The 14079-nt window shown below is 46.8% G+C and overlaps 2 protein-coding genes across 3 annotated transcripts in view; both read left to right on the top strand.

Moving 5' to 3' along the window:
- The first annotated feature begins 4791 nt into the window (after nucleotides 1-4791).
- On the top strand, nucleotides 4792-13591 carry MLKL (mixed lineage kinase domain like pseudokinase). The gene is given in 8 exon segments (XM_024735709.1): nucleotides 4792-5035; nucleotides 5038-5241; nucleotides 6711-6861; nucleotides 7426-7510; nucleotides 9567-9718; nucleotides 10040-10089; nucleotides 10347-10602; nucleotides 13249-13591. Coding segments are annotated over 8 exon segments (1485 nt in total).
- The window catches only part of RFWD3 (ring finger and WD repeat domain 3), a 42249-nt gene continuing 38535 nt past the window's right edge, over nucleotides 10366-14079 (top strand). The window contains exons 1-2 of one of the 2 annotated variants that reach the window (XM_024735598.1): nucleotides 10366-10484; nucleotides 13147-13456. The gene's annotated coding sequence lies outside the window, so the exon portion shown is untranslated. Of the gene's footprint in view, nucleotides 10485-11168; nucleotides 13457-14079 lie in introns of those variants that run through there. The other variant, XM_024735597.1, reaches the window with a different exon arrangement.

Here is a 14079-nt window from a genome sequence, read left to right as displayed (position 1 = left end):
AAAAAGTCTTCTCATACAATCCAATTCTGTCCTTTTAGAGGAAACAGCCTGATGAGTTAATGAATGTCATTCCTCAGACTTCCCAGCTGGGGACACAGCTAACTGTAATAAAACATGACTTGCACCAATGTAATAAAACATGACTTGCACCAAAAGAGAAAGCTCTGCAGTGACCTTAGAGGAGGAAGTTGATTTCTGCCGAACTCCCCACCCCAGCTTAAGTGTGTCTCTTCCTTCACTCCCTTCCCGCAACCCCAACATTTTCAAGCACCGAGAAGCAGACACAAGCACCTTCTCTCTAGCTCTGTTTTTTGCTCATCTAATCTTTCCCATACTGTGTCCTGGTTATAATAGTTTCCTGGGACCTTATTCTTTTCTGAATCTCTGGCCCCAGGAGTACTCTGTAAATAATTACTGAGAAATTTGGGGAAGGTCGGGGAGTGTGGAAAGGGCAAGGGGAGAATACCAGGAGGAAGGAAGGATCCTTCGCTCTGAGCCAGATGGAAAGAGGTTCTAGGGAACCAATGCACCCTGAGCCTGGGGTTTGGCTACAAGAGCCCTGTGAAAGCTCCGAGAAGGCGGGCCAGACTTCCCTGTCCGACACCCAGTCCTTTAGCCGGCTCAGGGCAAAAACAGCCACCGATAAAGCTGATTCGGGGACACGTGGAGGGGCCGGGCTCAGGGGCCGTGAGCCGAACGTCGCTTGACTTCGAAGGGACACATCCGGCCGGTGGCAGCCGGCGTCGGGTGAGTCCCGCTCCGCCAGCGGAGCGCAGGGCGCGCGGCACGGGCACCGAGGGCAGGAGGCGCGGGGACTCGTCACTTCCCCCAGGGTCTCGCGTTCGCAGACTTCTCGCCCGGGAGGAAGGCAGTCGTCCGAGAAGAGAAGCCGAGGTGTCTGCCTGGAACTGTGCACAGGACCAACTGGACGCCCTCAGGAGGGACAAGGGTGAGTCTGGCAGTCGTCCCGGGGCGCGCGCGGTCCCCGGAGGCGGCGGGGCTGAAGGGCGCAACCAGATTCCTGAGCAGTGAGGGGAGAGCCGCAGTGGGAGGTGGGGGTGACCCACGGTCCCATTTCCTGCAACTCAGGACCGAGTTGGTTTTCTTTCCTCGGCTCTGAGGGTGGAGCCGCCCGCTCGTGTCTCCGACCGCTTCCAGCTAAAGAAGGCGCGGCAAAGGGGTGGGCTCCGGGTGGAGGTCGTTGTGGAAGGGCCTCGGGAACCCAGCTCAGCAGAATTGACCAAGCAGCCCAGACAGACAACTCCAGACAGTGCGACATTGCCAAGGGAGATGATTCCAGATCTTGATCATTAATGCCCTCTTCCTTTTCTGGGGGCCCATTTTAGACACAAGGAGAGTAACCTTATGTAAAATGGCTCATCAGGAAAGGTTGCTTGATGGCATTTTTCGGAGGGGAGGAGGAAATGGCATTAGAGTTCTCAAAGGATTTATATTGTTACTACCGTTTTAAGATTTTTCACTTTTAAAATTAGTGACTTTTACCCCTCATTGTTTTTCTGCAAGTAACATATCCTTATCAAGGTTGTTAGCAGTTTTACATATTACAAATAGCACCTCAATGTACATCCTTAGTATCCAACTATCTGTACACATATGAGCTTTTCCACAGCACAAGTTCCTAGAAATTCACATTGTTGAATCAAAGTATATATGTATTTATATTCCCTTTCATCCTTTTGGTATCTTTTTCCTATACTTAATAAGCCCTAAACAATTTTAGTAATTATAAAATTAATAAGCCCTAAACAATTTTAGTAATTATAATTTTAATATCTTATAGGTAAGTCCCTTTTTATTACAAAAATCCTTGTTATTGCTACTAATTTCCTCTTTCAAATGAACTTGAGGATCATTTACTTTCAGTACCAAAACGTGCCATTGCGAGTTTTATTGGAGCTGCGTTAAATTGGATTTACCTTTGGAAAGGATTGCCAGGTTTGTCATTTTTAATCTTCCCAGCTAGAAAAATAACAGTTCTTTCCATTTCGTTTTTTGGTTTTTATTGTGGCCACGCCTGGAGGCATTTGAGACCTTAGTCCCCCAACCAGGGATGGAACCCGAGCTCCCTGCAGTGGAAGCACGGAGTCTTAACCACGTCTCTGCCAGGGAAGTCCCTCTCCATTTCTTGAAGCTTTGTTTTCTGTGGTTTTCCTCATACCACGTTATCACTTTTCCTGCGAAATGTATTGTTTTAAATTATTGCTTTGATGAGTGGGGTATTTTTTCCGATTATCTTTTGATTAGTTGTTTCTGAGATAGGGCTTTTTTGATGAGGCTGGCAATAAGATAACTGAAGCTTGGAGCTATGAAGCTGAAATCCTCAAGGTTCCTTGAGCAACATTTTCACATCTGCCTTTGTCTCCGGTGGACCAGAGAAAGGTATATAGTTCATTGCCCTCAGGAGTCCCAAGAAATGGCCTTGAAGCTCTCTGCTTAGCAACTGTGAATAGCTGGGCAGCCTGAGACCCATTGAGTCTTTTTAGGCATGCCCTAATACCTGTTACTTCTCTTGTTAGATCAGTATAACTCTAAGACAACAACAAAAATGTATCAATTAGTTGCTTATTTGGTTTGGCTTCTGCTAGTTTCTTACTCATACTTTTAAACCAGATTTGGGCTCCAGACCAATTACCTTCTTGGAATAGAACTGTTGAGATTAACTTTGTTTAAAAGTATTTTAGAGAGACTTCCCTGTCAGTCCATTAGTTAAGACTCTGCTCTTCCACTGCGGGGGAACTAAGATCTTGCCTGCCAAAATAAAAGTCCTTTGGCAACCGTTTCTGTGGACTTGTACTTATTTAAATGCAACCTTTCCCTACCTCAGGATCTTCACCTATACAATGCAGATAACCACAGTGAGCTTGTGGTTCCAAAGCACTTAGCCTGTAGTAATCATCGCTATTATCATCATTCATTACTGAACACAGTTGCCTTTGGTTGCAAGTACAGCAAACACGATTCAAAGGAGCTTAAACAATAAGGAAAATTATTGGTTCATGAAACCTGTAATTGAGGAATGAGGTACACTTCAGGGTCAGTTCAAACCACCAGTGGCTCAATGTTGTCACCGAGGACTCATTCTTTTCTTTCCGTTCTGCCATCTGTAGGTTAGCCTCATTCCACAGCTTTAGAATCAGGGCTCCATGCTTTCTCACTCCTATTCAGAGAGAGGTTGAGAGTTAGAAGCTGACTTACTGGGCTGGCTTAGGGGAGCCAGGAAGTTCCCCAGCAAACGTACCCCTCAAAGTAGCCCAGGTGCCCAGTTTTGAACAAATCACTGTGATAAGCTACTAGGAATTGTCTGATGACTTAGATCAACGTTTCTCAACCCCTGCACTATTGACATTTGGGGCTGAATCATTCTTTGTTGGCGGGGTGGGGTGGGAAGCATCCTATGCATCGTAGCACCTTGACCTCTACCTGCTAGATGTCAATGACACCCATCCCCTAGCCGTGGCAACCAAAAATGTCTCCAGACGTTGCCAAAAGTCCCAGCAGGGAGTGGGGGGGCGTGTGCAAAGTCACCTTCAGTTTAGAACCACTGGCTTAGATACAAGTCTCACCCTTAGAACCAGGGGTGGGGCCAGCTCCCCACAAACTGATTGCTGAATGGAGGAGGAGCAGATAGTCACAGAAAATTTGGGCAACAATAGGAAGTAGAGAAATGGATGCTGTATAGGCAACACAGATGTCTACCTCAACTCCTCTGGGCCTGAAAAGTCTCTTAATCTTTAGTGCAAATGCCTCTGAGGGGTCAGCACTTACAACATGAAGGCTTATTGATGCATCGGCCAATGGGGAGGCTGGAACAAATTTACAGAGTGCTAAAAACACAGTAGAGAGGGATGGAGGTGAGGACCAGGGAGGCAGGGCTGCTCAAGCACTGGGAAAAGAGACAGAAAAGAAAATTTGAGACTGCAGAAGCCAACTTCTATTACAGTCCTGAATATCCTCAGCCGGCTGTGGCCAAGGTAGTAAACTGAGGCTTCATGGCAATATCCAGTTGACAAACGTATTTTATTTGATCCACACAGTGTTGGACTGCACAGTTTTTAAAACATTTTTTGACTTGGTTGCAATATTTTAAATTGAGAGATTTAACATAAAAATCCAAATTTCTGATTGCTCTTTAAAAACTAGATCTTCCACCACTGGGCCCTTTATCCTTGAACAGTTGGTGACTTACTAGGTAATCCTTGCCTTATTTGGAAAGGGCCTGAGCTTTTCAACCTACTATCCTATAGTCACCCCTATACTTTGGCAGGATATATTTGTTAGAATAGGCTAAATTTATTTAATAAATAGACCCCAAAATATAATGGTTCAAATGCAATAGAAATTTAGTCCATGGCAGATATTCCAGGTTTATGAGCAGCTCTCCTCCAAGCGATGATTCCGGGATCCAGGTTCTCCCTTCTTGGGCTCTACCACACCTAGGGCTACATCATCCTGTGTAACCAGCTGACAGTGTGTGAAGGAGACAAACCTGACTCAGCCCAAAGTAACACTTATGTTACTCACACCCCATTGGTGAGAACTAGTCACATGGCCACATCAAGGTGCAAGGAAGGCTGGGAGATGTAGTCCTAGCTGGGCCAACACTTTCCAGCTAAAACTGGAAGATTTTGGTGGACAGCAAGCCATCTCTACCTTACATGAAGTTTATGGGGAGACCTCTACAGCCATTTAAATCACAGACACCCTTAGCCCAGTAGTAAATATGCAGGAGATTCCTGAGACTTAAACAAATTCCATCTGTTTCTTCCAGATATGGATCAATTGAGGCAGATCATCTCCTTAGTCCAGCTTATCTACAACCAGTGTGAAGAGATGAAATACTGCCAGAAACAGTGCTGACATCTAAGGAGCCATGTCCATGGCCTGCTGCAGCCTCTGCAAATGCTCCAGGCCCAAGGAGAGAGGAACCTGCCCACCGAGATAACCACTGCCCTGAAACGTTTCCAGGCTGCCCTAGAGGAAGCTAAGGAGTGGATAGATAAGTTCAGCAATAAATCCAGAAGTTTCTAACAGTAGGGCATGACAGAATACTGTTCACTGGAGTGAACAAGAGGCTGAGAGATGTCTGGGAGGAGTTCTCACCACTGCTTCAGGTGGATCAACAGATGCATATTTCAAGCATCAGCCCAGGAGCATTCTGGCAACAGGAAGATCAGTAGGACGCAGAGGAAGACAGGAAGGTTATCCAAGGACTGAGAAGTGGTAAGGAGTTTTTTTAGATGGGGGGACTCCAAATGGGGGTATATTAGTCTCATTTTTGTTTACCAAAAAATCAGGAAGGCTGAAGAGGTTTTAGTAGGTGTCTATTCATGTAACTCAGAACTCCGGACATCCCTGGGTACAGACATGGTGGGGGCTGGTGAGATTTGAGTGTGCCACCAGTGGCGGGGTGGGGGTGGTACGGATGAGTCATGTTTCCCTTTCCATTCTCTTTGATGTCAATCCTCCCAGCCTTAGTTTTTCCAGGACGTTCCATTAATATGTAAATTATCCAGGAAGAAAAATTCACTAATTATCTAAACAAACAGGAATTGAGTACCATGTGCCAGGCACTGTTCTAAGTGCTGGAGATTCAACACAGAGCAAAATACACAAGATCTTTGCCTTCACGGAACATAAAGTCTGCAGATAGAGGGCTAAGTAAATTATTTTATCTAAAGGCAATAAAAATCGTACACATGGTAATGAGATGGAAAGTGACAGTGGGTGCAGTGAGAGTGGTCAGGGTGACATTTGAATGGACACCTTGAATAATCAAAAGGAGTGAGTCATGTGAAGTTGAGGGAGAGGCGCATTCCAGGCCGGGAAGACAATGAATGCAAAAGCCCTGAGGTGGGAATAAATATGGCCGTGCAAGGAACAGCCAGAAGCCAGCATGGCTTTAGTGTGGTAGGTGAAGGAGAGATACCAGATGAAAGTGGGGAGGTAGGCCAGAAGATACAGGAGCAAGGTCATGCAGGTCCTGGTAGACCTGATAAGAATTTTAGATTTGGGCTTCCCTGGTGGCGCAGTGGTTGAGAGTCCGCCTGCCGATTCAGGGGACGCGGGTTTGTGCCTTGGTCCGGGAAGATCCCGCATGCCGCGGAGCGGCTGGGCCCGTGAGCCATGGCCGCTGAGCCTGCGCGTCCAGAGCCTGTGATCCGCAATGGGAGAGGCCACAACAGTGAGAGGCACACGTACAGCAAAAAATAAAAAATAAAAAATAAATAAATAAATAAAAAATAAAATAAAAAAGGACACTTTCTATTACTACCATAACTTGAAGACGAGAATCACTTATCACAAATAGGTGACCACAAATAAAACCAAAACAATGTTATTAAATTCTGGCTGCATGATGCCTCCTGCCCAAAGGCCTGCAATTCAGACCGGCATTCTCTTTGTGCAGAGGAGATGTCAGCAGATTTAGGGAGGTATTAAAGACATCCAACACCAAACTGAGACTTTCTTCTTGGCGTAATCAGAAAGACTGGAATTAAAAGAAGAATAATTTTCTCACTATGTCATCTTGCATACCACTTATCCATACTTTTGGAAATACTGCCTTAGATCTTTCTTGGAAATCATAAAGTTTATTCCTCCTCAACTCCCTACACTAGTGAGTTTTATGAGAAGTCATTTTGGACTGTAGGAGACACTGTTAGCGCCTATCCAGTCTTTGCTGCTAACAGCTCATGGCCGCCATCTGCAGAGGAATATCCATGGGCACTGGAGCCCCTTGGCCCTGAGAGCTGAAAGTGCCCGGGAGCTTTATAGCCACCTGTCCCAGTCCCTGTTCCTCTCCCCCAACCCCACCCAGTCCACAGTCATTGAACAACAGGTGTGAGTACAAAAGTCCAGCTCCTTTGCTTCGTGCAGAACAAACCCTGAGGGGTAGTTATCCTCTAGAAGTCCCCGTGGGGTCAGGCTGAGCCTGGAACTTCACCTGAAGTCACACCCTTGCTTGATTTCTTCTCCTTCTCTGTCCTGCTTCCTCTACTCCCTCACCTGGTTTCTCCTGGGAATACCTTCTTAATCAATCACTTGTACCCAAATCTGTGGCTCATGATCTGCTTCTGGGAGAAGCCAACCTAAGGCCAACTCTGTGATAACACCCCAAACTGGGAGGCAGGGGCTCCATTAATCCAAAACACTTAACACTTACTAAGTTGGTGGGAACCCCAGCTTCACATTCTGTTTCAACCAGAAGGGTCCTAGGTAGGGTCCAACCATCCAGCCATGCCTCTGAGCCCTTTGCTTTGCTCAGTGCTTCCCAGGCAGAGCACCACAGAGGCGTACAGCTCACAATTGTCAAATCTCACCTCTGCATCCCGGTTTTCCCACCTACCCGTGGATAGCAAAGTCTGTGCAAAGGTCACTAATGTCCCCTGCCTTTGGTCGTGTCAGGCTGCACCATTTGGAAACACCTGCAGAACTCCACAGAAACATCAGCAGCACGAGCTTCCTGGTGACTAAAGACTGCAACGTGAAGGTGAGTATGGCCTTCCAGGGGCCCTTTGAGTTCGACCTGTGTGACTGTTTGGTGCTGGGAGAGGGATGCACATTTCCCAGAGGCCTGTGCCTGCTCGTTTCTCTGCCTTCAACTGAGTTCAACTCTTCCCCTGCCCGGACAGCTTCCCGTGTGCCCACCACAGGACAGACTCAGTCCTGCCTGCTCTTCTGATGCCCGTCGTCCACCGCTGCCCAGGCACTCAGCAGGGATGGGCTAAGAGCCATTTCCCCTTAGATGCCTGGACACCACTTCTGTGTCCCTGAAACACCCATGAGGGGATCTTCTTAAGCCCAGGTAGGCATTCAGACTCACAGGCCAGCCATAGCCCACACTTGGCACCTGGAGGCAATTAGAAGGGTAGCACACAACACAGCTTGCCAGCAGGGTAGCATCAAATTCTTCTCTCCAGCCGGAGATGCCACACCTGTCCCCACAATCCTCCAGGAGATATTCTCCTCATCCTAGGTGTGACAGAAAGAGGCTCCCCTCGGGTGGGTGTGGGGCCATCCAGGCTTAGAAGCCTCACGACTCACAGGAGTCAATATTCTTTCTTTTTCTTAGACTATTTATTTATTTATTTATTTATTTATTTTCTTTACTTTTTTGGGTGCGTCGGGTCTTAGTTGTGGCACACGGGATCTTCGTTGAGGCATGCAGGATCTTGCGCTGTGGCACGCAGGCTCTTCCTTGTGGCGCATAGGCTTCTCTCTAGTTGCGGTGTTTGGGCTCTCTAGTTGTGGCACATGGGCTTTCTAGTTGAGGTGCAAAGGCTCAGTAGTTGTGGTGTGCCAGCTTAGTTACCCCAGGGCATGTGGGATCTTAGTTCCCCGACCAGGGATTGAACCCACGTCCCCTGCATTGGAAGGCGGATTCTTTACCACTGGACCACCAGGGAAGTCCCCCAATAGCTCTTTATAGTCCCCATCCCCCCGACCTCTCATCCATAAACAAGTTACTAATCACCCATCATTTTTAAATCAGCAGCAATATTACTTAGGAGCATAGGTAACAGTCAGCTTTTGTCAGTTTCCCAGGCGAATAGAGCTAAAAGGTCCACTGAAATTCAGATTCTCCTATGGAAGAGAAAAGGGTTCTGTTAACTCGATGTCCACTGTTCCCAAGTGCTAAAAGAATATTTTCTCTGTCATCCACAGATAGCTTTCTCTGAATAACAGAAGATGGGTCTTTTCTGCCTTTCAGATGTCTTTCCCCGTAGCTGGTGTAATATAAGTGTTCACAAAGCACGGTCCTTCTCACACCTGACTGTAACATGTGCTGTTCAGCCTTTCACCCCTGGTGGCTAGCGTGGAGCCAGATGTCAGAGGATGTCAGTGCTCACTGAACATGTGAATGAAAGGGGGAGGAGCCACCTAAGTGTCTAATCCTTTTCCTGACCTTGACCCTAGTTTTGGATCCCTGGCTGCGTTTAGGGCTGGCAGCCCTCTGCACACGGATGGTGCTGATGACAGATGTGCATGGACCAAGGAGAACGCACACTCCCGTGACTTGTGCTGTGGCTTCTTTAAGAGCATGGCATTGACTGTGCAGGGTCAGTGGGGTAACAGGCTGCCTATAGGTTCAGATACAACAGAGAGGATACCCCTGTGTTGGTTTTTTGTGTGTTTTTTTGGTCTGCTTCCGAGAGAAAATGAGCCATCGGTGACTCCAGGCACCCCGTCCACACTCACTCAGTGGAGCTGAGTCGTCAACTGAGAAAGCCCTGTATCTAACATAGTAACACTAGAACAACAACATACCAAGTCTTACAGGTGCTTTATAACCATCACCTCAAGTAATCCTCATGCCCCGTTTTACAGAGAAGAAACCTCTTTGTGTTTCTCTTGGTCGTTACACCATAATAAATTGAACCCAGGATGCCAGCCAGGAGAGTAGCCACAGAGCCAGAAGACACCACTGGAAATACATCCCAAAGGAAAAAAACCATCCCCTGAAAATCATGTGTATCACCAACCCCTTCCCTCTATCCCCCACCTGAGATGGTGCTGTTTCTTTCTGTCTCTGAGTCATTATCTAGCTTGCAGGATTTGAGTTGAGCAAAACACAGATTTCCATCAGCTGACCAACTAAAGGGAAAGAAGCAGAGAGAGCCAATTCTGCCGCATACATCTCACCTCAGAGACTGGAAAATGTGTATAATAAATATGACATAAAAGCTGAAATATACAAGTATGTATATGTTCTTGTGCAGATTCTAACTCAGATGAACGGGACAAGAAAGTCCAAGTCAAATGCCATTAGGGAGGAGCACCTTAACTCTGTTGAATGGAATTGGGTGGTAATCAGAAAATTCACTGTGAGGACTTCCCTTGTGGTCCAGTGGTTAAGACTCTGCGCTTTCACTGCCGTGGCCCAGGTTGGGGAACTGAGATCCCACAAGCTGCTCAGCACAGCCAAAAAGAAAATCCACTGTGTTTTCTGGAAATGGCTAGAGGGGCATGGGAAGAGGGAAACTTGTTACGGTTGTTCAGTTTCTTGGTTCTCTTTTAGCTTTGGAATCGTCCTCTGGGAAATCGCCACTGGGAAAAGCCCATTTGAAGGTAACCAGTGTGAAAGTTGGCTCAGATGGTGCTGGGATTGGGTCGCCTTCCAAGAGACTAGAGATTCCCATCAGTGCTGTCCTGGGTGCTTTGTTCTTCAATGTGGGCATTGCCTGCGCTTGTCATTGGGGTCATTGGAAGCTCCTGTTTCTTCAGTTCTCAAAGTCCCTGCTTCCATTGCCAGCCATCAGCATCCAGAGAAGTGTGTGTGTGCCAGAGCAATGTTTAAGCCTCCCATCCTATCATTTCCATGCCAGGCTGTGATTCCAAGATCTACCAGCTGGTGGCTGTGGACCGGCACCAGGAGCCAGTGGATAAAGATTGCCCTTCACAGTTGCAGGAGATCATTGATGATTGCTGTGCATATGAGCCCTCCAGGAGGCCCTGTGTTAAAGGTAGGGCTTTTTCTGGTCTAAAGAGCATGGGCCACATGTGTTACTTAACATTTGTGAAAGATTTTCCTTATGTATCACAACCAGGGGTTGTTTTGCCCTTCGGGGGACATTTGGCAATGTCTAAAGACATTTTTGGCTGTCACAACTCAGGGGAGGTGGGGTGGGGTGGACATGCCATTGGCATCTAGTGGATAGAAGCTTCTCAACATCCTACAAGGCACAGGACAGCCCCCTACAACAAAGATTATCCGGCCCAGATATCAAGAGCACAGGAGTTCAGAAACCCAGCCCTAAGGGCATTGTTTAGTCTAAAGTTGGGTTGCAAAGGCAGATTACTCCAGCCTATATTCTTTCTCTCCCTTCCTTCTCTTTTATCAACATCTGGGGGTGTTGATAATTTCCCCTACTCAGACTTTTTTTTTTTTGCGGCACGCGGGCCTCTCACTGTTGTGGCCTCTCCCGTTGCGGAGCACAGGCTCCGGACGCGCAGGCTCAGCGGCCATGGCTCACGGGCCCAGCCGCTCCGCGGCATGTGGGATCTTCCCGGACCGGGACACGAACCCACGTCCCCTGCATTGGCAGGCAGACTCTCAACCACTGTGCCACCAGGGAAGCCCTCTACTCAGACTTTTATTTCACCAGGTTATCAGCTGCTCCTCCGTTTCTTTACACCATCTCCCTCCCTGGGAATGTCTCCCTCTCCCACTCTAGATCCAAATTTCTCAGACTTTCCACAAAGCTCCAGACACAAGAGAACATGATTCACAGGCAGTATCCCCGGATTGGGGAAGTGTTTCCACTGAAGTTGCTACAGAGTTCAAAGATACAAAATAATGTTTTTCTTATCTTTATTGTGATATGTATCACAGTACAGCAGTGTATAAAATATATATGTGCAATTTTTTTTAAGTCAGAGGAAAAGAACATCACATATCCACCCCTGGTTAAAGACTAGAACATTGCCACAAACTCAGAAACCATGTATGAGTCCCTTGCTTTCATATTCCTCTCCTGGAGTAGGACAGTGGCTACTCCAATATTTGTTGATCGAATGAACTAGAAAATGAATGAATGAAGGTACTGCTAATGGTAGAGGGAAATTCATGGCTTTCCCCAGAGCCTGGGGATGAGGCTTACCACAAGTGTAAACTTTCTTTGGCATATTTTAACCTTGACAGTTCTTTCAAATTTTTCATTTAAATTATACGTTCAGGTCCATAAAAGTAGTTACTATCATGTAGTTTAGGGGAACCCATTAGTTATGTCTTTTGGTGGAGAAAAAAAAAGACATCCATCTAAACAACTCTTCTATGAAGTGGCGCTTAGTGCATTTTTTTTTCAGTCTTTTTACAAATGGGCCAACGGGGGGTTGGTGTTTAAGTAATCACCCATAAAGTTGTAAATGGGAATTTCACCCCTAAAATGAAATACAGCCAATACCTTTCTCCTCTAACTATATAAAACTTTTGGAAGTTGGAGACAAGACTATAACCTTCTGGCTTGTGTGTTTATTCTTTCTCTTCTAATTAGTAAACATGGCCATTAGGTGGATCATGAATGAATATACTCTCAGAACCTTTTAGAAACATTCTGTATATTTTTCACTAAGCAGCCCTCTGTGTTGTCCAGATTTTTTTTGCCATGTGATATTACCTATTAATTTTTTTTAATTTTCAAAGAATCACTCAGTGTTTGATGATGTGCCTATGTATTCATGGACAAGGAAAGCAATTCAAGATATATTTTGAGATTAAAACACAATTCCATCTATACCTAAATATACACATTTAGATAGATGACGATTTTAAACAAAGTAACTAATGACTTCTCTGGAGACGATTTTTCTTTTTTGCTTCTATGTATTGTCTAAATTTTCTGCATTGGACATGCAGTTACTTATATAACAGTGAGAATCACTCAAAATGTTTTTCATTCTATGCCATAATATATGTATTTGTTTACAAAATAACATTCCTTTTCCTCATATTAACCTTGCTATAGCTCAGTAGAAGCTCCCTTAGGGGCAGGAAAAGGAAAAAAAATGCTAATGTTCACTTTAGTGACAGGTTTGGAGGAGGAGAATATTGAAAAGTCAATTACTTGGATAATCCAAGGTTTTCAGTTGTTTACACTCTCCTCTGCTACTAGTTCCACTCAGAATTGGAAGCTGAGCAAATGAAATTCGGCAGTGTGCAGTCTGTGCCTGAGGTTTAGATTTTTAGGTCTTCCTCCTAAAGGTGAGATTTCGTCTTTCAGGGAAATGCTTGAAAAATGTTTGCTGTCAAGTGATGTGACGGTAGTTTAGTAGCAGGCAATTTGTTGCAATGGTTTGGGATTGAAGAGACCGCGTAGGTAAGTTCTTTTGCATGAGCTCTTCAACCCACTGGAGGATATACAATATATGAACAGGATTGTCCCACTCCTCTTTACCGGCTCCGGGATACTGCGGGCAACATTTTGAAATTATTGGATTAGCTACCAGCCTTTGGATAAAGACATCTCCTTCACCAAAGACTTAGGGAGAAACAGCATGAGGCACAGTTTTAATATTTTCATCTTTCCAAAATGGACCAAGAAATCTTTCTCTTACCGCTTCCTCTCGTCACAAAACTCAAATAAAGACCGGTAAAACCCTTCTTCCGCTTTTCTCTTTGGGCGAGAGTTGACGGACGTAGGTTCCTACCAATTGTACGAGGCCTCCTCGAGCGTGGTCCCGCCTAGTCCGTTTACGAAGGATCAGCCAATGAGAGCACCGCTGTTTCAGCCAGTGGCGACCAAAGAAAGAAGAAGAGAGGGTATTGGCCGCCGACTGGGACTGCTGCCCAATAGGAGCAGGCCGAGGCCGCAACACAGGCTGGCGGATTGAGCTGCTCCGGAAGTGGTTGTTGGCGCCAGTCCGGCGAGACTTCTTCAAAGGAGACTGCAACTGCTCCGGGGGTCTCGCGAGTCTGAACGCGTCCTTCCGGCTTCAGGTGAGATGGGCGCTTACCTTTTCCCAGACCCTGGGCGTCTGGCTCCGGGATGACTTCCTGGGCTGGGTCCATGGACGCCGGGCCCCGGGACGCCCCAAGATGGGCTTCGGGCCGGCCTGGAACCCGACTGTCTGAGGAGGTTCGGCCGCTCCGGAAGGCCCCAACTGTCGGGGCTGAGTCTCCCGAATCCCCGCTCTTTTGGGGTTGCCAGTGAGGGTGGGGGCGGGGAAGGCAGGAACATCGGGGATCCCGGAAGGAGCCGACTTGGCCGCGGGGCCGGAATCACAGGTCCCGGTTTGCTCTCCAGGCAGCCGAGCCTCAGACTCATCATCTGCAAATAACTGCCGTCCCGTGGAGCGCCCTCTACTTGCATCACTTGCAAGTTGAACGAAAGACCTATTCTGTCCAACTTTATCTCACAGCAATACTGTGACGTAAACACTTTTATTATCCCCATTTTACAGAGGAGCAAGTAGAATAGGGAACCTCCTAAGGTCCCAGAGGTAGGATGTGACAGAGCAGGGATTTGAACCCAGGTCGGCCCGACTCTCCGCCGGCGCCTCTTAATCTTTTAACTGGGAGCCATCATCCCGACTGGAGCGGACATTGGTTGAAATCTGAGT

The sequence above is a fragment of the Neophocaena asiaeorientalis genome, unplaced genomic scaffold, assembly GCF_003031525.2.
Source record: "Neophocaena asiaeorientalis asiaeorientalis breed wild unplaced genomic scaffold, Neophocaena_asiaeorientalis_V1.1 scaffold40, whole genome shotgun sequence".
In the NCBI taxonomy this organism is placed as follows: Eukaryota; Metazoa; Chordata; class Mammalia; order Artiodactyla; family Phocoenidae; genus Neophocaena; species Neophocaena asiaeorientalis.
This window is presented reverse-complemented; position numbering and strand designations above follow the sequence as displayed.